Source organism: Bufo bufo, chromosome 6, assembly GCF_905171765.1.
Source record: "Bufo bufo chromosome 6, aBufBuf1.1, whole genome shotgun sequence".
Lineage (NCBI taxonomy): Eukaryota > Metazoa > Chordata > Amphibia > Anura > Bufonidae > Bufo > Bufo bufo.
The window spans coordinates 129,067,740-129,090,200 of NC_053394.1; the positions used below are offsets into that span (position 1 = coordinate 129,067,740).

Sequence of the window (22,461 nt, forward strand, 5' to 3'; positions counted from 1 at the left end):
TGGTATAACGATGTGTTATTTAATATTTAAAAAATAAAAACAAATTTGCAGTTACCCCCTGCACTGGAGTACTGCAAGTGCAATCAGGGAGCGCTACACATATAGTATACACATAATAGAGACCGGAAGCAGTATAAATATGATACAGATCACTGCTGTCATGGAGCAGTACACATATGATACAGATCACTGCTGTCATGGAGCAGTACACATATGATAGAGATCAGTGCTGTAAGGGAGCAGTACACATATGATAGAGATCAGTGCAGTCAGGGAGCAGTATACATATGATAGAGATCAGTGCAGTCAGGGAGCAGTATACATATGATAGAGATCAGTGCAGTCAGGGAGCAGTATACATATGATAGAGATCAGTGCTGTAAGGGAGCAGTATACATATGATAGAGATCAGTGCTGTAAGGGAGCAGTATACATATGATAGAGATCAGAGCAGTTAGGAAGCAGTACACATATAGCATACATATAATAGAGCAGTCAGGGAGCAGTATACATATGATAGAGATCAGTGCAGTCAGGGAGCAGTACACATATGATAGAGATCGGTGCAGTCAGGGAGCAGTATACATATGATAGAGATCAGTGCAGTCAGGGAGCAGTACACATATGATAGAGAGCGGTGCAGTCAGGGAGCAGTATACATATGATAGAGATCAGTGCAGTCAGGGAGCAGTATACATATGATAGAGATCAGTGCAGTCAGGGAGCAGTACACATATGATAGAGATCAGTGCAGTCAGGGAGCAGTATACATATGATAGAGATCAGTGCAGTCAGGGAGCAGTATACAAATGATAGAGATCAGTGCAGTCAGGGAGCAGTACACATATGATAGAGATCAGTGCTGTAAGGGAGCAGTGTACATATGATAGAGACCAGAGCAGTTAGGAAGCAGTACACATATAGCATACATATAATAGAGCAGTCAGGGAGCAGTATACATATGATAGAGATCAGTGCAGTCCTGGAGCAGTATACATATGATATAGATCAGTGCAGTCCTGGAGCAGTATACATATGATATAGATCAGTGCTGTAAGGGAGCAGTGTACATATGATAGAGATCAGTGCAGTCCTGGAGCAGTATACATATGATAGAGATCAGTGCAGTCAGGGAGCAGTATACATATGATAGAGACCAGAGAAGTTAGGAAGCAGTACACATATAGCATACATATAATAGAGCAGTCAGGGAGCAGTATACATATGATAGAGACCAATGCAGTGAGAGAGCAGCATATACTGTATAATGTACAGGGTGGGCCATTTATATGGATACACCTTAATAAAATGGGAATGGTTGGTGATATTAACTTCCCGTTTGTGGCACATTAGTATATGTGAGGGGGGGAAACTTTTCAAGATGGGTGGTGACCATGGCGGCCATTTTGAAGTCGGCCATTTTGAATCCAACTTTTGTTTTTTCAATAGGAAGAAGGTCATGTGACACATCAAACGTATTGGGAATTTCACACGAAAAACAATGGTGTTCTTGGTTTTAACGTAACTTTATTCTTTCATTAGTTATTTACAAGTTTCTCTTTGTTTACAGCTATTGACATGTCGCCGAGGTTAACACGTGAGGAGCGGATAGAAATTGTGTTGATGTCTGGTGAACGCAGTAACCGGGTCATTACAGCAGATTTCAATGCAAGACACCCTACGAGACCAGCCATCTCTCATGCTACAGTTAGAAAACTGCTTGCTAAGTTTCGTGAAACTGGTTTAGTGTTGGATTTGCCAAAATGTGGACGCATGAAATCTGTCTCTAATGAAGAAACATCAGTGGCTGTCCTAGCTTCATTCAGCAAGTTCCCACAGCGTAGCACTCGCCGCATGTCACTGGAGAGTGGCATTAGTTGAACATCCCTTCGGCGGATATTAGCGACTCACAAATGGCACCCTTACAAACTCCAGCTACTGCAGCATCTCAACGAGGATGACCCAGATCGGCGCACTGAATTTGCACAATGGGCAAAACAAAAATTGGAACAGGACCCTCAGTTTATGCAGAAGATTTTGTTCAGTGATGAGGCAAACTTTTATGTGAATGGTGAAGTTAACAAACAAAACCACCGCTATTGGTCTGACACTAACCCACATTGGATAGATCCCTCCAAGACTGTTGGAACAAAAAAATTGATGGTATGGTGTGGTATATGGGGTACAAAGATAGTGGGGCCATTCTTCATCAATGGAAACCTCAAGGCCATTGGATATGCGAAATTGCTACATGATGATAGGTTTCCCTCTTTATGCACTGAAGCTGGCACGTTCCCTGAGTTTTTCCAGCAAGATGGTGCACCACCACATTATGGGTGTCAGGTCTGAGCATTCCTAGATGAACAGTTTCCTGGAAAGTGGATTGGTCGTCGTGGGCCAGTTGAATGGCCCCCAAGGTCTCCCGATCTGACCCCCTTAGACTTTTATCTTTGGGGTCATCTGAAAGGCAATTATCTATGCTGTGAAGATATGAGATGTGCAGCACCTGAAACTACGGATACTGGAAGCCTGTGCTAGCATTTCTCCTGCGGTGTTGCTATCAGTGTGTGAAGAGTGGGAGAAGAGGGTTGCATTGACAATCCAACACAATGGGCAGCACATTGAACACATTTTATAAGTGGTCAGAAACGTGTAAATAACTCATGAAAGAATAAAGTTACGTTAAAACCAAGCACACCATTATTTTTCTTGTGAAATTCCCAATAAGTTTGATATGTCACATGACCCTCTTCCTATTGAAAAAACAAAAGTTGGATTCAAAATAGCCGACTTCAAAATGGCCACCATGGTCACCACCCATCTTGAAAAGTTTCCCCCATCACATATACTAATGTGCCACAAACAGGAAGTTAATATCACCAACCATTCCCATTTTATTAAGGTGTATCCATATAAATGGCCCACACTGTAGACAAGCACAGTCTGGTAGCAGCATACAAGGTGGGACATGGAACTCACAGATGTTTAAGATCTCTCAGCGCTTGAAATGATCTCTGTGAAATCCGTCTAATTTGATTGTTGTTCAGTAATCTACAATGTACAAAGACAGGTAATCAGTTCATTCAAATGCCACTACGTCCATCGCCATCAGAAGGCCAAATAATTAGGTCTTACAAAGTATGGAGGTTCTTCAGCTTCTGAAGATCATCAGAGATTATCTCACGGATGTGATTGAAGCGCAGGTCACTGTGGAGGCAGACAATGCAACAACCAATGTAGTTAAATCATGTTTTTTTGCGCCAACCACTTTAAGATCTGCATTACGATCTGCAGGTTACCACTTGAAACCTCTCACATTAAGCCTACGTGCAAATTAGCTCTCCTTCCAAAAAGAAAAGAAAGCTGAGCCTCTACTGCCACTAGATGTAAGGTAGCAATCCTGTAATTCAATGTTTGACCTTTTAAACAGGCCTTGAGGCATAACTAGGATTATAGCTAAGTTCATCATCATGGCAGGTATGTAACATGCTTCTCTCCTCGCTCTATACAGGTATCTTCAAATATTCAGCTCTGCTGACTTCTACGCTGTCTTTCGGGCGATTGTTATAATTTCATGGTACTTATTTCTGAGTCTCCATTTTCTTAACTTATCTAATGTTATCTTTGTTATTTTTGTAAAGCCTGTGATTCTTAAAGGGGTTGTCCCACTTCATCAAATGGCATTTATCATGTAGAAAAAGTTAATACAAGGCACTTATAATGCAATGTTATGGTCCATATTGCCTCCTGTCACAGTGACAGTTAGTTTCTGCGCATACATTAATGTTTCAGGTTCTTTAATGAGCCACAAACCCAAGTTCGGATTTGGATTTTGGAAACAATGTATGCGTAGAAGCTAACTGTAACAGGCCAGGCACGAGACTAAACAAGTCTCACATTACTGGTGGCGATAAGATTGCCTCAGCAGAGCCCATACATTGCAAGGCTGTACGGAGCGCACATTATTAACGAAGTTTAGGAACGTATCAGTTTTGGACAGAGCCGTCCGAACCCACTTCCCTGAAACCTATCTGTGTCCCTTGTATGCTGTGTGGGCTAGTTGTGTGAATGTGTATCTAGGGCCTTATGTTGCTGCGGCAATGCACATTTTCCTCTGTTGTGCATGCTGCCCGCGGATACTTGTGGGTGCACCATTGCTGCTGTGTCGGCTGGTTGCCAGAGTCGTGTGAATGTGTGTCTAGGGCCGTGTGCCAGTGCAGCAGCGCATATTCTCTGCGTCTCTGTTTCCTTGCAGGTCAGCTTACAAGTGTACAGTAATCACCCCAGGAGGTGGCAGTCCAGTCGCTCCCCTGCTGTAAAGGCCAGATCCCTGTATAGGGGTTAAAGGGTGAAGACCAGGGGAGCACTGGAATAATCCCCTTAGGGTTTGGCTCAAAGTTACAGTGGTTCCACATCTGCCTGATCCAGAACACCTCCTTTGCTGGCTTGATTTATTTTTCCATCACATTACACACCGCTTGTTTCCAGGTGTTATCTTGCAATCCAGCAGCGGTGGCCGTGCTTACACACTATAGGAAAAGGCGTGGACCGGACTGTGAGAGCGCAAATAGGGATTCATGCACAGCAGCTTCCGTCCCGGCCACCTCATATCTGGTCTGCAGCAGTTGTCGGAGCAGTGAGGCTGGAGTAGGAAGGAAGAGAGCCTTCAGATAGAATGGAGTGGGGAAAAGGAGTTGTGACGTCACAGGTCACATTTTGCCGACTGTTAGACAGTAAGAGGTACATGTATCACAGATGCAGTGTATACAGATTTATAGAATATACAGTAGTGTACTGGTATGTGAGGTACAGGGTATAAATTACACCTCGTACCTCACATATTAGTACACTGCTGTATATACTATATATCTATACACTGCATCTATTATACCCCGTACCTCACATATCAGTACACTTCTAAATATATTATATATCTGTACCCACTTCATCTATTATACATCGCGCCTTCCATATCAATACACTACTGTATATACTATATATCGTAACACACTGCATCTATTATACCTCATATGAGTACAATGCTGTATATATTACAAATCTGTAGCCACTGCATCTATTATACATTGTACCTCACATCAGTACACTGCTGTATATATTATATATCTGTATCTGCTGCGTCTATAATACTGCATGATATACTGTATGTTTCGCGTTATAAGGGCTCATGCACACGTACATGCCATTTTTTGCGGTCCGAAAATTGCGGATCCGCAAAAAAGGATGCCGCCCATGTGCTTTCCGCAATTTGCGGAACGGAACAGGAGGCCCATTATAGAAATGACTACTCTTGTCCGTAAAATGGACAAGAATAGGACATGCCTCATAATTTTTGCGGGGCCACGGAACGGAGCAACGGATGCGGACAGCACACAGAGTGCTGTCCGCATCTTTTGCGGACCCATTGAAATGAATGGTTCCGTATACGGAACGCAAAAAACGTTTGTGTGCATGAGCCCTAAGATGCAATTTTCAGCAAGAAAAAAAACTTGCTAAAAAGTGCCTGCATCTTATAAACAGAAGTCAAGGAAATCCAGCATGGCCAGACCCCCTGGCTGCTTCCTTCAAGTCTTTATTACAAATATGGAACCATTTTTTCTGTACAGTGCTGAGACGCTCTAATAGAGGGATCAGAATTTTCTCTCTGCTCCCAGCCAGCTAATTTGACAGGCTCCTTATCTCTGCTCTCTGACATTATAAACACTCATTATAGCCCAGTTCTTATCTTACTGACAGAATGTGGCTTAAATAAGTATGACCTCTTAAGGGTGTATTAGACTGCCAGATTTTCTGGCTGATGATCGCTAACCAGCGTTCCTGTGGACACTCTTTAGCGATCATCTGGCAGTCTAAGGCTAGGTCTACACGACGACAATAAGTCGTGCGACAGATAGGGCACAACTACACTGCAACATTTGTCGCGCGACAATTTTTATAATGGCAGTCTATAGTGTTGCACTGCAACATGCGACAGTCGCAGAAAAATACATCTCGATGTCGTCGTGTAGATCTAGCCTAATACTACCTCCAAATGCCCGATGAATCAGCAATCGTTCATTCATCAGGCATTTGTGATTTTAAAGCATGCTTAAAAAAATCACAATGGTGCCAGTGGCAAATCACGCTGTGTAATAGCAATCAGCCGCCGGCACACTGCTGCCCTGCATGGGGACGAGCAATAGCATAGCGATCACTCCTGCCCATGCCACAGAGGACATTGCTGCATGTAATAGCAGTGGTGTCCTCCGCTAGCTATCTGACTTCCAGGAGGGATGAGGATTATTAGATGACGGGCACAAAGTGAAAGTACAAAGTACATTTTTACCTTTGTGACAGGCTAAATATTTTTTAATAAAGACCAAATAAAAAAAAATGATTTTAAGCCCAAAATGAGTAAAATGCAATCATAAAAAAAAAAAAAAGTCTCTGGAGGACCTTTGATTATGTCATTAATGGGAGGACAAAAACACAGAAATATAGTGCCAATTCTGGAGAAGCTGCTCAACCCCTAACACTGTAGCGTGTTTCTCATTGGGTGAGCAGCCCCACCGCATGTGGACCGCAGCAAACGACTATCCCCAGCAAAAAATGCATACAATGGAGGATGTCGGCGCGGTCCACATGCACCACAAAGGCATCCTACACAAAACGGAGCATTGTGCGGATGAAAATATAATCATATAAATCACAGAAAAAATGCACCAAACAGATATGCCACTGACTATACTGGCTAGTCATAAATGCAGATATTAAAAGCTGAGACTTTTGCCAATATATTCCTGTCAGGAAAATATCGGAGCCCATCATGCACCACGTCACGGTGACTCAGCATGGCAAAGGGTCCTACCACTACGCTAACTATGGTGTGAACAAGGTCTAAAGGTGATGTAATCCAGCTCACAGCCTAGCTTCCACACAACCGCCTAGCAGGACAACTAGTGCAATGTGAACAAAGCAAGACTGTAAGCCACACCCATATCAGGTTGAGCAGCTCCTCCAGAATTGCCACTATATTTCTGTGTTTTTGTCTTGTTTTATATGTAGTGTATGTGCCTTTACCTGGCATTCAAACACTCTTTTGCACCTGGTAACCTCCATCACATGGTCTGATATGGGTGTGGCTCACAGTATGGCTTTGTTCACATTGCACTAGCTGTCCTGCTAGGCGGTTGTGTGGAAGCTTGGCTGTGAGCTGGATTACATCACCTTCAGACCTTGTTCACACCATAGTTAGCGTAGTGGTAGGACCCCTTGCCATGCTGAGTGACCGTGACGCGGTGCATGATGGGCTCCGATATTTTCCTGACAGGAATATATTGGCAAAAGTCTCAGCTTTTAATATCTGCATTTATGACTAGCCAGTATAGTCAGTGGCATATCCGTTTGGTGCATTTTTTCTGACATTAATGGGAGGAGCCAGAACAGAAAAACTATACAGCTGGCACTAGTGCAGGGAAATTTTAGTTTTTATTAAAGATGTGTGTGTAGCAGTGCTGTATGTGTGTATTTGTGTGTAGCAGAACTGTATGGGTGTAGCAGAGCTGTATCTATGTAATGGAACTGTATGTGTAGCAGGGCTATGTGTACAGCAAAAATGTATCTGTGTATGGCATTGATGTGTGTGTACCAGAACTGTGTGTGTGTTGCAGACAAATACTTAAAAATAATCTAGCAGAATAAGGCTACATGCACACGACCGTATGCATTGTGCAGTTCGCAAATTGCGGATCCGCAAAAAAAAAAAAAAAAAACAGATGACATTCATATGCCATCCGTTTTTTTTCCCGCTGATCCATTGTAATAATGCCTAAAATGGACAAGAATAGGACGTCATGGATCTGCACAGGCGGATCCGTTCAGATAATACAACCGTCTGCATCCGTTCAGAACGGATCCGTTTGTGTTATCTTTAACATAGCCAAGACGAAGTCAATGGAGGACGGATCAGTTTTCTATTGTGCCAGATTGGGTCAGTGAAAACGGATCCGTCCCCATTGACTTACATTGTGTGTCAGAACGGATCCGCTTGGCTCAGTTTCGTCAGACGGACACCAAAACGCTGCAAGCAGCGTTTTGGTGTCCGCCTCCAAAGAGGAATAGAGACGGAATGGAGGCAAACTGATGCATTCTGAGCGGATCCTTTTCTATTCAGAATGCATTAGGGCAAAGCTTGATCCGTTTTGGACCGCTTGTGAGAGCCCTGAACGGATCTCAAAAACGGAAAGCTAAAACGCCAGTGTGAAAGTAGCCTAAGAAGCATGGCCGGACACAACAGAGCAATGACAGGAGACACATTTATTTGGATAGGTACATTTAATGAGTTGACCACATGCACCATTGCTGGTTGTTACAATGGTCCGCAGATGACTCACTAAGGGTAACAGGAGCTGAGTAGCTGACCAAAACTATTCCTCTCCCCCTTACACTACACCCTAAAAGTACTGACCTTGACCCCTCCACTTCAGTAAACCACATTCTCTTCAAAGAGGACCTAGAAAATATTTTTGTTGTCTAAACCTGGGGTGCGTCTTATAGTCCAGTGCGTCTTATAAAGCGGGGAAATACGGTATGCAGTGATATATACACTCACCTAAAGAATTATTAGGAACACCATACTAATACGGTGTTTGACCCCCTTTTGCCTTCAGAACTGCCTTAATTCTACGTGGCATTGATTCAACAAGGTGCTAATAGCATTCTTTAGAAATGTTGGCCCATATTGATAGGATAGCATCTTGCAGTTGATGGAGATTTGAGGGATGCACATCCAGGGCACGAAGCTCCCGTTCCACCACATCCCAAAGATGCTCTATTGGGTTGAGATCTGGTGACTGTGGGGGCCATTTTAGTACAGTGAACTCATTGTCATGTTCAAGAAACCAATTTGAAATGATTCGAGCTTTGCGACATGGTGCATTATCCTGCTGGAAGTAGCCATCAGAGGATGGATACATGTTCTCATTCTGTTTACGCCAAATTCGGACTCTACCATTTGAATGTCTCAACAGAAATCGAGACTCCTCAGACCAGGCAACATTTTTCCAGTCTTCAACAGTCCAATTTTGGTGAGCTTGTGCAAATTGTAGCCTCTTTTTCCTATTTGTAGTGGAGATGAGTGGTACCCGGTGGGGTCTTCTGCCGTTGTAGCCCATCCGCCTCAAGGTTGTGCGTGTTGTGGCTTCACAAATGCTTTGCTGCATACCTCGGTTGTAACAAGTGGTTATTTCAGTCAACGTTGCTCTTCTATCAGCTTGAATCAGTCGGCCCATTCTCCTCTGACCTCTAGCATCCACAAGGCATTTTTGCCCACAGGACTGCTGTCGCATACTGGATGTTTGTCCCTTTTCACACCATTCTTTGTAAACCCTAGAAATGGTTGTGCGTGAAAATCCCAGTAACTGAGCAGATTGTGAAATACTCAGAGCGGCCCGTCTGGCACCAACAACCATGCCACGCTCAAAATTGCTTAAATCACCTTTCTTTCCCATTCTGACATTCAGTTTGGAGTTCAGAAGATTGTCTTGACCAGGACCACCCCCCTAAATGCATTGAAGCAACTGCCATGTGATTGGTTGACTAGATAATTGCATTAATGAGAAATAGAACAGGTGTTCCTAATAATTCTTTAGGTGAGTGTATGTGTATATATATATATATATATATATATTATATATATATATATACACTGCTCAAAAAAATAAAGGGAACACAAAAATAACACATCCTAGATCTGAATTAATTAAATATTGTTCTGAAATACTTTGTTCTTTACATAGTTGAATGTGCTGACAACAAAATCACACAAAAAAAAAAAATGGAAATCAAATTTTTTCACCCATGGAGGTCTGGATTTGGAGTCACCCTCAAAATTAAAGTGGAAAAACACACTACAGGCTGATCCAACTTTGATGTAATGTCCTTAAAACAAGTCAAAATGAGGCTCAGTAGTGTGTGTGGCCTCCACGTGCCTGTATGACCTCCCTACAACGCCTGTGCATGCTCCTGATGAGGTGGCGGACGGTCTCCTGAGGGATCTCCTCCCAGACCTGGACTAAAGCATCTGCCAACTCCTGGACAGTCTGTGGTGCAACGTGACGTTGGTGGATAGAGCGAGACGTGATGTCCCAGATGTGCTCAATTGGATTCAGGTCTGGGGAACGGGCGGGCTAGTCCATAGCATCAATGCCTTCGTCTTGCAGGAACTGCTGACACACTCCAGCCACATGAGCTCTAGCATTGTCTTGCATTAGGAGGAACCCAGGGCCAACCGCACCAGCATATGGTCTCACAAGGGGTCTGAGGATCTCATCTCGGTACCTAATGGCAGTCAGGCTACCTCTGGCGAGCACATGGAGGGCTGTGCGGCCCTCCAAAGAAATGCCACCTCACACCATTACTGACCCAATGCCAAACAGGTCATGCTGGAGGATGTTTCAGGCAGCAGAACATTCTCCACGGCGTCTCCAGACTCTGTCACATCTGTCACATGTGCTCAGTGTGAACCTGCTTTCATCTGTGAAGAGCACAGGGCGCCAGTGGCGAATTTGCCAATCTTGGTGTTCTCTGGCAAATGCCAAACGTCCTCCACGGTGTTGGGCTGTAAGCACAACCCCCACCTGTGGACGTCGGGCCCTCATATCACCCTCATGGAGTCTGTTTCTGACCGTTTGAGCAGACACATGCACATTTGTGGTCTGCTGGGAGGTCATTTTGCAGGGCTCTGGCAGTGCTCCTCCTGTTCCTCCTTGCACAAAGGCGGAGGTAGGGGTCCTGCTGCTGGGTTGTTGCCCTCCTACGGCCTCCTCCACGTCTTCTGATGTACTGGCCTGTCTCCTGGTAGCGCCTCCATGCTCTGGACACTACGCTGACAGACACAGCAAACCTTCTTGCCACAGCTCGCATTGATGTGCCATCCTGGATAAGCTGCACTACCTGAGCCACTTGTGTGGGTTGTAGACTCCGTCTCATGCTACCACTAGAGTGAAATCACCGGCAGCATTCAAAAGTGACCAAAACATCAGCCAGGAAGCATAGGAACTGAGAAGTGGTCAGGTCACCATCTGCAGAACCACTCCTTTATTGGGGGTGTCTTGCTAATTGCCTATAATTTCCACCTGTTGTCTATCCTATTTGCACAACAGCATGTGAAATTGATTGTCACTCAGTTTTGCTTCCTAAGTGGACAGTTTGATTTCACAGAAGTGTGATTGACTTGGAGTTACATTGTGTTGTTTAAGTGTTCCCTTTATTTTTTTGAGCAGTGTATATAGATAGATAGAGAGAGCGCAGTGGTAGGGGTTATGATACATATATACAGTATGTCATCAGTAAGGTTGCCTTCACACATGGCATCTTTTGTGGCAGAAAATTCCGCAACCGAAAATCAGTTACATTCACCTTAATGGGGCTTGCAGAAATCCATGTTTTTGTTGCCCCATTTTGTTAGGTATTTTTTTTTTTTCATTTTGGGGATAGGGGGCAATTTGAATTTGAACACGTTTGATCACGGCATCTGAAGGGTTAAAAGTCCACACTCAGCATTACCATCCGTCGCAGACTTTAGGCCCATGTATCACCTGTTTAAAACAGCAAGCACTCCGCAGCTATGGCGTCCACTGTGCTGGCCATCTTTAAAATCTCGGGCAGCACTGTACATGTATGGTGCTGGTCGGGAGGGGGTTAATGTTTTTTATGGGCCACCCAGGCCCAAAGCTTTGTATGTTTACCTCTGATTAGCATTTCCTCTTATGTTAACTTCATTGATTAATAAGTTAAAGAGCTAAATTTTCCCTAGACCTAAGCACACACTCCCCTATAAATCATGACACACTGTAAGGTGAGGCACTCGTGCTGGGATAGGCAGGAGTCAAATTGCCATCATTATGTAAGTGCCCGGCAGTTAATCATGGCAGTTAGACAGAGATGTTATGCCAGCTACACAAACACAGTTGTTGACAGCTCAGGTATATTGCAGTATTGCTTCACCTTATTCACTGCTTCGGTCTTCATTGTTGCTGCTGTTTACTTTCCATCTCATCTACAACGTTCAACCTTTGCTCCATCTCTCCACATCAGTCCGTCCCTCCTTCCCTCACCTATGTTCAGTTCACATACACTGTTCACCTTCTTACATCACCTTAACCCATCTTTCTCCCTGATGCAGCATAAAAACACGCTCACAAATCATTCAATAGTCTGCTGTCTCTGACATCTCACCAATCCAGAGTCCACCTTCTTCTACTAACTTCAGATTCTCACCTACCACAGAAAAACCCTGAAAATCCCCTCTGTCGATCCCCCCCTTAAAAGGTCTAGCATTGACTTCTAAGTTAGCTATGTCTGGTGGTGTTAGAGGCTCAGCTATCTTTTCTTTTTGGAAGGAAAGCTAATTTGCATACCTTTACCCAGAGGAGCATGCATGCATCCATCCATCATGACTGTTATATCCGTTATCCACTATACATAGTGCAGGGCTTGACAAATTTCTTTGGAATCTAGGAGCCAGCTAAAAAAGTTAGCTAAAAGTTAGTTAAATGGCAGCCAGGAGTCACGCTACTGAAGTCCTGGCTGCGATGGTATGTTAGTGAGCAGCATTATACTCACGTGCGCTGTGATCACCGGGAGCTCCTTCTTCTCATAGGTCTGTGCGGCGCATTGCTAATGCTATAAGCATTAGCAATGAGCCGCACAGACAGAAGAAGGAGCGCCCGGCGGCCACAGCGCACGTGAGTATAATGCTGCTCACTAACATACCATCGCAGCCAGGACTTTAGTAGCGTGACTCCTGGCTGCCATGTTAACCGATCAGAGCCCCAGCATTACACTGCTGGGACTCCGATCGGAACTGCCCACTGCCACCAATGCAGACAAACATTCCCGGCACCCGACCTCTGACAGGACGCTGTGATCCGCGCGATTAACTCCTCAACTAAGGGGTTAATCGCGCGGATCACAGCGTGCAGTAATAGGGGCCAGGATATGGCCGGCACATTGGTATTCAGGCATTCATTGGTGGCGCAGTGGCCACAGCCCCTACCCTCCTCCTCCTCCTACTCTGTTCTCATTGGTGGTCAGCGGCAGCCGCGCACAGTGGGGAGGGAGGGACTCCTCTCTTTCTCCACTGTGTCGGCTCAGGAAACCATGGTGCGCGCCGAGAGCGCATCTTTGAAAACGGGCTGACAAATACCCAAGCGCCAGGACCAAATTCCTGGTCGCCATGGCGACCTGGGATTTGTCGAGCCCTGACATAGTGTGTTTTGCTGCCGGCTAGTGGCTATTGTTATATTTGGTTTATATAATATATATATGGCTGTAATTTCATATGCTTTTCATTTTTTAACTCCTCCTCTTCTGTGAGCGGATATCCTATCCTATGCATCACAGAGCTGGATAGAAGATTTTACTTTGACTTCACTCCTCACATCATTTCTCAAGGTACATATAATAAATTATCTATAGACATACCCACTGCACCTTCCTCACTGTAATACTATATGCAATTGGTGTCGCTAGGGGAATGAGTATAGCGAGTTCACCATCTTTCATTGCTTGTAGAAGAGATTGCAACGCAGAGACTTTTATCACATAAATCAGTGGCAGAACATTCTTCATAAGGGAACGATCTAAGACTAAAAATGTAGATGAACTCTCTAGGGAGAAAAATACCTGAAAGACACCATCATCCAGGGATTTATTTTGCAAAAAATGCAACTAAAAATAACATACAAAATGCTGCGGTATGAAAAAGAATAAAAATGCAAGCTCTATGATGATTGTTAAGTGGCAAAAAAAAACAAAAAACACCAGCATAGAGGTTATCCACCAAGATAGGGCCTACTCACCACAGTTCTGCATATATTCCCATATTCAAAGGAATTGCATCTACCCCTATCGAGAATGATTTTTGTCTTATAGTTTAATTAATCTTAATTTGTAAAAAGCTAATACTAATTGAGTCCGGACAGCTAGTGCATATGAGCATTTGTAGGCGCTCTCTAAACTTTCAAGCTAGGGAGCAAGGACACCATCTTCAGAGATCTTTTCTCAGTCCAGCTACATTTGTTGCTGAGCATCCAGGATGCTATCAGAGATCTCTTCGAGCTGAAGGAGGGTCTCACATGGAGCAAAGTGTGATGTAAAAAGATAACAGAGTCAATAATAGCTGAACAAACGAAAAGGGACGTCTGTGCGAAGAAAAATAAAATTATTAATCCTACAATACAAGTCGTGGTCCGAAGAATAGAAGGCATCGTCCCTGGCATCTGGGTGGGCAGTTCTCCAAAGTCCAGCTGATGAGTGAACCTTTAAGGGTGCCTTTACACCTGGTAGAAAATTCCACGACTGAAAGGCTGGTCGATTCATTTGAATTGGGTAGCCAGCACATGGATGTTTGCAAATGGAGCTGAAAATCTGCAGTGTGTGAAGGTACCCTAAGTGATATGGGAGACATCAAGCAGGGTTATAGTCTCCCCCAAGTAACAGAATACCTTCAGGCTGGATGCTAACTTTGGAGCAGGGATGGACACTTTTCTCTAACTGCATACCAACTATTAGTTGGCTTACTTTGACACAGATTTTTACACAAGGATTGTGGTGCACAAAACGGCATACATTATATCATGCCTATTTCCCTGTGAAGCCCCACCCTTTGTATAGGATGTCAGAAAAAACTGTTGAAACTCTAAATGCACCACTTTTTTCTTAACAACATTTTAGTGCAGATACATTTGTAAATTGGGGGCTATGTCTGCACAGGATGAGCTCTGTTCCCATGGAACATCTCTAGACAGAAAGTGACTTCTCTAGATTTAGGGCCAGAGCCACAGCTGTAGTAGTAGGAATTAAAGTAGGAGAAACACAGATACACTGCCAGGGAGCGATGGTCAATAATAAGTAGGTTTTGAAAGGTGGCAAATGGTCATTTTAGTTTGTATCATCTGACCATTTCAGGGGTAGGGTAAAGTGGCCGATTCCTGGTTAAGAGGACAGTTCGGCAAATCTTTACAATGCCATACTCAAGCCACCCATTCCTTGGTAGACACATTTTGTATGAAAATGTAACTCCTCAAAAGATAAGCTGAACAAACCATTGCCAGAATAACTCATGATGAGTGAACATGTGTTTAAGTTCAACGTACAAGGTTCGGGTTATCTAAGAATAAGTTATGGTAGCAGAGTCCATAACAGAATTCTTATACCTTGTACACAGAACTTGAAAACACAAGTTTGCTCATCCCTAATCAGGATAGTAAGTTGACTGAAACTTTTATATGTTTGTGCATGTGACTTTATCTACCAGGAATGTACAGCCAGTCCCATAAAAGAACATGTATAGACCATTGCATGGAACATCATCATCCAAGCAAGGTTTATTCGTGATCTATCCAATCTTCAACTGAGTCAGTTCTTTCTGGAACACGGCCGAGACAAAATAATTTGTAATCATCAAGGGTTACCTCATTGTGTACAGACATAGCCATGGACACATCATGACATCACTCTGTGGCCTTCATTACAAAGACTGCAACCAGAGGGTCTATATATCAACAGTCACTGTCATCACAGACACATTTCTAGCCATCTGATCCTGAGAGGTCGGCCAGCAACACAATGCTCTAAGATATAGAACAGTTGCTAACAAGGAGGGATTTCTGCCAAAATAAACATTTACAGACTCCCAGTGGAAGATGGGACTAGTGCAGTACCAAATAAGACCAGAAGGAGGCTTTGCACCCAACAGGGCCCATGATAACCCCACTGTCTAATAATTTAAATCATATTCAGGGAATGCCCAGTTTTTTTGGGGATGCAGTTAAACAAATACAAGTACATTGGTCAAGGTGAAAATCGGATGTAGCAGGGCTCAGTTTGTCCTGTCATGTGTTATGTTTACACTGAACTACAGCTTGTGCCACTAATATAAATGTATCCTTCCCAACAGATATTGCTGTTACATCACTTTTCCCCAAATACAAACTATTTATCAAAACTGCCTTAGGCTCCTTTCAGACGAGCGAGTTCCACACTCCGGACTAGCAGCGCGAGTGATCATTTATAATGCTATGTAACCCTTAGAGGTCTGGAATGTATTGAATAACACTGACATAATGCTGTCAGTATTATCCAATACATTCCAGAAATGTAAGGGTTACATAGCATCATAGATCAATATAATGCTATGCAACCCCATCAGTGCTGGGAGGTCAGGACGGGAGCTGCTGCATACTCCCGCTGCAAGTCCTGAGTGTGGAACTCGCTCGTCTGAAAGGGGCCTTATTCTAAGTTTATTAGCCTACCATTGCACAGTGTGGTAAATATGTTTTGCTATTCATTTGCAGTTACATCCTGCATTGGAACTTTGTAATGTAGGACGTGGGACATATCAGTGGTAAGAACAAGGGGTGTGGTTAGTGTCACATGATCTGCTAATGTCAAGACACCTCTCACTGCCCTAAGGAATGATGGGACAGCAGACACATGACAAACCAGGAAGTAATATTCAAGCCTGGGGGAAAAGAGAAAAAGGGTATGGCCACACAGCACAGCCACGGTATGTGTGGGGGTGGGGAGATGCCAAACATTATTTTCATTCCTAATATAGTCGTTTTTTTTTTTTTTTTATATGTGGATTATCCCGTTTTTTGTATGGGTATGGCCATGCAGTGGATGAGTTGGTCCCTTAGGATAGGTCATCAATATCAGATCGACAGGGGGCCGACTGCCAGCACCCTCTGCCAATCAGGTGTTTGAAGAGAACACAGCTCTCATATGAGCGCTGTGGTCTCCTCACTGTTTACTTGCTAGCTGTCGACATTGCAGTTGTAATTACAGTTCTGCCATCCCTATTCACTTGAATAGGAGGGAGCCTTCCTATTGAAGTGAATGGGACAGTGAAGGTATAATTACACCTACCCCCCCTGCAATGTCGACAGTGAGCAGGTAAAGAGAAAAGAACAGCGCTTGTACGAGCACTGTGTTCTCTTCAAGCAGATGATCAGCAGAGTGCTGAATCCCCATCTATAAAGCCCAATCTGCTATGTAACCAATGGGGAGTAGTTTGGGATCTCCCCACACCTTTATTTCTTGGAGTGGCCTACACTCATGGACATACATGGTCAGCCATTTATTTGTATGGGCACCATGTACTATTTAATTTCTGTGGCAGGGAAAATGTGTAGTACCTGTACTTTCCCTGCTTGGTTCTGGACTTCGTTACCCATGTCACGCTGTTGGAGAATATACGCAAATCACACTGGCTCCCTCTCGAAAGGAATTTCAAGTGACGGAATGCACATTTCCAGCCGCCTTACATCATGCATTCTTTTACATGCTTGGCCTCAGGACACAAAACAAGCAAGTTGAATGTCAGTGGGTGTCTGTATGTAATCAGGATCACTAAGCAGAGAGAAAGCAGCCTGTGGGAAATCAGGGGCCAAAGCACGTCGTTTCTACACTTTATAAGAGGGCATTCACATGACCGTATTTTCGGTCTGCATCCAATCCGCCTTTCTTGTGAATCGCATGTGGACACTCATTTCAATGGGACTGCAAAAGATGTGGACAGCACACAGTGTGCTATCCGCATCCAAATGTCTATTCCGCGGCCGCGCAAGAAACAAAAACACACATCTTGTTCTTGTCTGACAAGAACACGCATTTCTAACAAACGGCAGGACACGCTGATCTGCAAACTGTGGAACACACACGACCGGTATCCGTGTTTTTTGAACCCGCAATTTGTGGACCACAAAATGGATACGGTTGTGTGAATTCCCCCTAAAGCTGAAGTAAGCGCCAGGATGCAGGTGCCCAACACCATCACACTGGTATATAAAAACAGGACAATAATATGGAAAACCAACTTTTTTGGGATAGAGGGACAGATTTAAAGCAAGAAAGTTATTCCAGCCACAACTGATAAACATACAGCCAGGTCCATAAATATTGGGACATGGACGCGATTCTAACATTTTTGGCTCTATACACCACCACAATGGATTTGAAATGAAACAAACAATATGTGCTTTACCTGCAGACGGTCAGATTTAATTTGAGGGTATTTACATCCACATCAGGTGAACGGTGCAGGAATTACAACAGTTTGCATATGTGCCTCCCACTTGTTAAGGGACCAAAAGTAATGGGACATAATAATAATAATCATAAATCAAACTTTCACTTTTCAATAATTGGTTGCAAATCCTTTGCAGTCAATTACAGCCTGAAGTCTGGAACGCATAGACATCACCAGACGCTGGGTTTCATCCCTGGTGATGCTCTGCCAGGCCTCTACTGCAACGGTCTCCAGTTCCTGCTTGTTCTTGGGGCATTTTCCCTTCAGTTTTGTCTTCAGCATGTGAAATGCATGCTCAATCGGATTCAGGTCCGGGGATTGACTCGGCCATTGCATAACATTCCACTTCTTTCCCTTAATCTCTTCGGTTGCTTTTGCAGTATGCTTTGGGTCATTGTCCATCTGCACTGCGCCGTCCAATGAGTTCTGAAGCATTTGGCTGAATATGAGCAGATAATATTGCCCGAAACACTTCAGAATTCATCCTGCTGCTTTTGTCAGCAGTCACATCATCAATAAATACAAGAGAAGCAGTTCCATTGGCAGCCATACATGCCCACGCCATGACACTACCACCACCATGCTTCACTGATGAGGTGGTATGCTTAGGATCATGAGCAGCTCCTTTCCTTCTCCATACTCTTCTATTCCCATCACTCTGGTACAAGTTGATCTTGGTCTCATCTGTCTATAGGATGTTGTTCCAGAACTGTGAAGGCTTTTTTAGATGTCGTTTGGCAAACTCTAATCTGGCCTTCCTGTTTTTGAGGCTCACCAATGGTTTACATCTTGTGGTGAACCCTCTGTATTCACTCTGGTGAAGTCTTCTCTTGATTGTTGACTTTGACACACATACACCTTCCTCCTGGAGAGTGTTCTTGATCTGGCCAACTGTTGTGAAGGGTGTTTTCTTCACCAGGGAAAGAATTCTTCGGTCATGCACTACAGTTGTTTTCCGTGGTCTTCCGGGTCTTTTGGTGTTGCTGAGCTCACCGGTGTGTTCCTTCTTTTTAAGAATGTTCCAGACAGTTGTTTTGGCCGCGCCTAATGATTTTGCCATCTCTGATGGGTTTGTTGTGTTTTTTTCAGCCTAATGATGGCTTGCTTCACTAATAGTGACAGCTCTTTGGATCTCATCTTGAGAGTTGACAGCAACAGATTCCAAATGCAGATAGCAGACTGGAAATGACCTCTGGACCTTTTATCTGCTCATTGTATTTGGGATAATGAGGGAATAACACACACCTGGCCATGGAACCGCTGAGAAGACAATTGTTCCATTACTTCTGGTCCCTTAACAAGTGGGAGGCACATATGCAAACTGTTGTAATTCCTGCACCGTTCACCTGATTTGGATGTAAATACCTCAAATTACAGCTGACAGTCTGCAGGTAAAGCACATCTTGTCCGTTTCATTTCAAATCCATTGTGGTGGTGTATAGAGCCAAAAATGTTAGAATTGTGTCCATGTCCCAATATTTATGGACCTGACTGTACATACAAAAATATAGCTACTATAATACTGTCACATATGTACAAGAACAGAACTACTATAATACTGTCTATGTACAAGAATATTACTATAATACTGTTTCCTACGTACAAGAATATAAACTATTATAATACTGCTCTTCTATACAAGAATAAATACTGCATCTTAGGTGCAAGAATATAACCGCTATAATACGGTCCTCTGTACAAGAATCTAACTACTATAATACTGCCCCCCCCCCCCCCCCCCAAGGTCAAGAATCTAACTACTAGAATACTGATCACACACCTTCTATTGATGATGGGAATGGTGAGAGTTGCCACACAGATTCCCATAGCATGAATACTAATAACAGTGACTACTCACAGTACAGTGGTCTGGACTGGGACATCGGGGATAGAATCCAGCATCAAATGCATGCACCTTACAGTGGTCCGAAAGCATAAACACCGGCTGGGACATGCTGCCCCCTGCTGAGGTGGTAAAAGCAAGAAAAGCAGTCCATACAATCCCCACTGCATGTTCATAACTGTGTTGCCTCAAGGTCTGATCAGTAAGGAGAGGACCGAGCCTTCCCAAACCTCTGTAGGAGGGAGAACATGTGTTTCTTGTTAATCTCACTCACACCCCTCTGCCCAAACACATGTTCCCTCCTTCTGTGTTCTATGGAGCTTTTCATACTCCAATTTGCCCTTGGACTGATGTGAAGTCATTTATTAGGACTGTTAAACAGACCTCCTTGCTAAAAAAGGGGGGGCCAGAGGTCTGTTAATGGGGTTTTCTGCTGTAATGGTGACAGGTGCTCAGCTCACTTCTGGTGCTACAGCTGGTTGAAGTGAAGGATGGGGTGGCAGGTGCCTGCTGGACCCAGTGATATAAGGGCCTATTGTAATTCATTTGTATGTCTACACTGAAAATCTCAGCTCTTGATATGAGGTGTACTGAACGGCTCGTTCTACTAATGCCATAAAACTGCAGCTATACATATAGGGCGACATTTATCAAGACTGGCGTATTAAGCCAGAGGATACAATAAACTGATGTTGAGGTGCAGGCCTCATGAATTTATCGCATTCTATGGCAGTCTGTGCAACACACTTAGGGCCAGGGGCGTAGCTATAGGGGAAGAGGCTGCTTTGGGGCCCTGACCCAGAAGGGGCCCATCCAGGAGGAGGAGGACTAAAAGATTTTGTCAGGGCCCCCTCAACAGTATTACACAATGACATTACATACAATGACAGTATAGACAGTGTAAAACGGATGGAACAGCTGCCGGGCCTGGTCTGAGAGAGTGATCTTTACTAGCCACAGGAATGGGGGCGGCATGAAAGAAAGGGGTTGCGAAAAAATTACTAGGGGAGGGGGGCCCCATTCAAAAATTTGCTGTGGGGCCCAGTCATTGCTAGCTACGCCACTGCTTAGGGCTCATACACACGACCGTAGGCCATTTTGCGGTCCACAAAACACAGATACTGGCCGTGTAAGTTCCACAGTTTGCATAACAGAACGTCCTGGCCTCTATAGAACAGTCCTATCCTTCTCCGTAAAATGGACAAGAATAAGAAGACAGTCTATTTGTTTGTTTTTGCGGGCGTCACAGAACGGCATGCTGTCCGCATCTTTTGAGCCTCTGTTGAAGTGAATGGGATCGCATCCAACCCGCAAAAAATGCAGATCAGATGTGGAAAAAAATTAAATAAAAATAAAATATTTAATGTGGATGCGCCCTTAAAGGGGTTGTGTCACTTCAGCAAATAGCATATAATATGTAAAGAAAGTTAATACAAGGCACTTACTAATGTATTGGGATTGTCCATATCGTCTCCTTTGCTGACTTGGTTCATTTTTCCATCACATTATACACTGCTCGTTTCCATGGTTACAACAGCCCTGCAGTCCCTCAGCTGTGGCTGTGCTTACATACTATAGGAAAAAGCGCTGGCCTCTCTGGTGGCCGGGACCATGGTGGCGCACATGGTGGCGCACACTACTGCTTTTTTCTTTAGTGTGCCAATATGGCAACCACATTGCAGGGCGGTCATAACCATGGAAACGAGCAGTGTAAAATGTGACGAAAAAATTAATCCAGCCAGCAAAGGAGGCAATATGGACAATCACAATACATTAGTAAGTGCCTTGTATTAACTTCCTCTACAGAATATATGCCACTTGCTGAAGTGAGAGAGCCCCTTTAAGTCTACAGCGGCCTTCTAATTGCTGTAGGTTTCCATCCTTATTTCCGCCTGAAAACTGGTATGAATAAAGACAGATGTGTAAGCCCTTCTGGCCCACCCCCTCACAACACCCCTTTTCACGCCACTTCTAAAAAAAAAAAAGGCGAAGGGCAAAGTCCCAACTTTTGCCGCAAATACAGCATGCGACTTTTCCATGGCCGAATTCTGGAGTAAAAGAGATAGTAAATGCCCCCATAGTGTGTAATATAAAAATCTTACCGTTCATATTTTGTTGCCCCACTCTGTAATCAAAGAATGGCAAAGGGAGGTCTGCTGGTGATGGGAAATCAACTTCTTCCATCTTCTAGGTCATCCATAAAGTATAAGGAGGAGCTTTCATTTCTTGAGGCACAAGTGTTCTTAGGAAATGCAGGTTCATTTCTACTAGCAACAGCATCTATATGGCGAGCTTTTAGTTTTCGTGTTGAATAATAGTCAGGGTGTTATATATATCCTTTTTCCACTATGCTTTGCCTTTTTTTTTTTTTTTTTTTTTTTTTTTTTAAGGGGTTTACCGGGAGTAAAATATTCTCAGGACAGGTTATCCAAATCGTGGGATCGGACTCTCAGCATCCACACCAATCAGCTGTTTGAATAGGCTGTGGCACTCCTGTGGGCACCATGGCTGTACTGCAGCCCAGGCC

At 43.9% G+C, this 22,461-nt stretch overlaps 1 protein-coding gene across 2 annotated transcripts in view; it reads right to left on the reverse strand.

The window, feature by feature from the left end:
- The window catches only part of LOC121004836 (peroxidasin homolog), a 66,864-nt gene extending 46,687 nt beyond the window's left edge, over positions 1-20,177 (reverse strand). Inside the window, exons 1-3 of one of the 2 annotated variants that reach the window (XM_040437211.1) lie at positions 19,950-20,176; positions 3,136-3,207; positions 2,980-3,051 (exon numbers count right to left, since the gene is read on the reverse strand). In XM_040437211.1, coding sequence (XP_040293145.1) covers positions 2,980-3,051; positions 3,136-3,207; positions 19,950-20,110 — 305 coding nt within the window. In that variant the 5' untranslated portion in view covers positions 20,111-20,176. Of the gene's footprint in view, positions 1-2,979; positions 3,052-3,135; positions 3,208-19,949 lie in introns of both variants that reach the window. The other variant, XM_040437212.1, reaches the window with a different exon arrangement.
- Between the last annotated feature and the right edge of the window lie 2,284 nt (positions 20,178-22,461).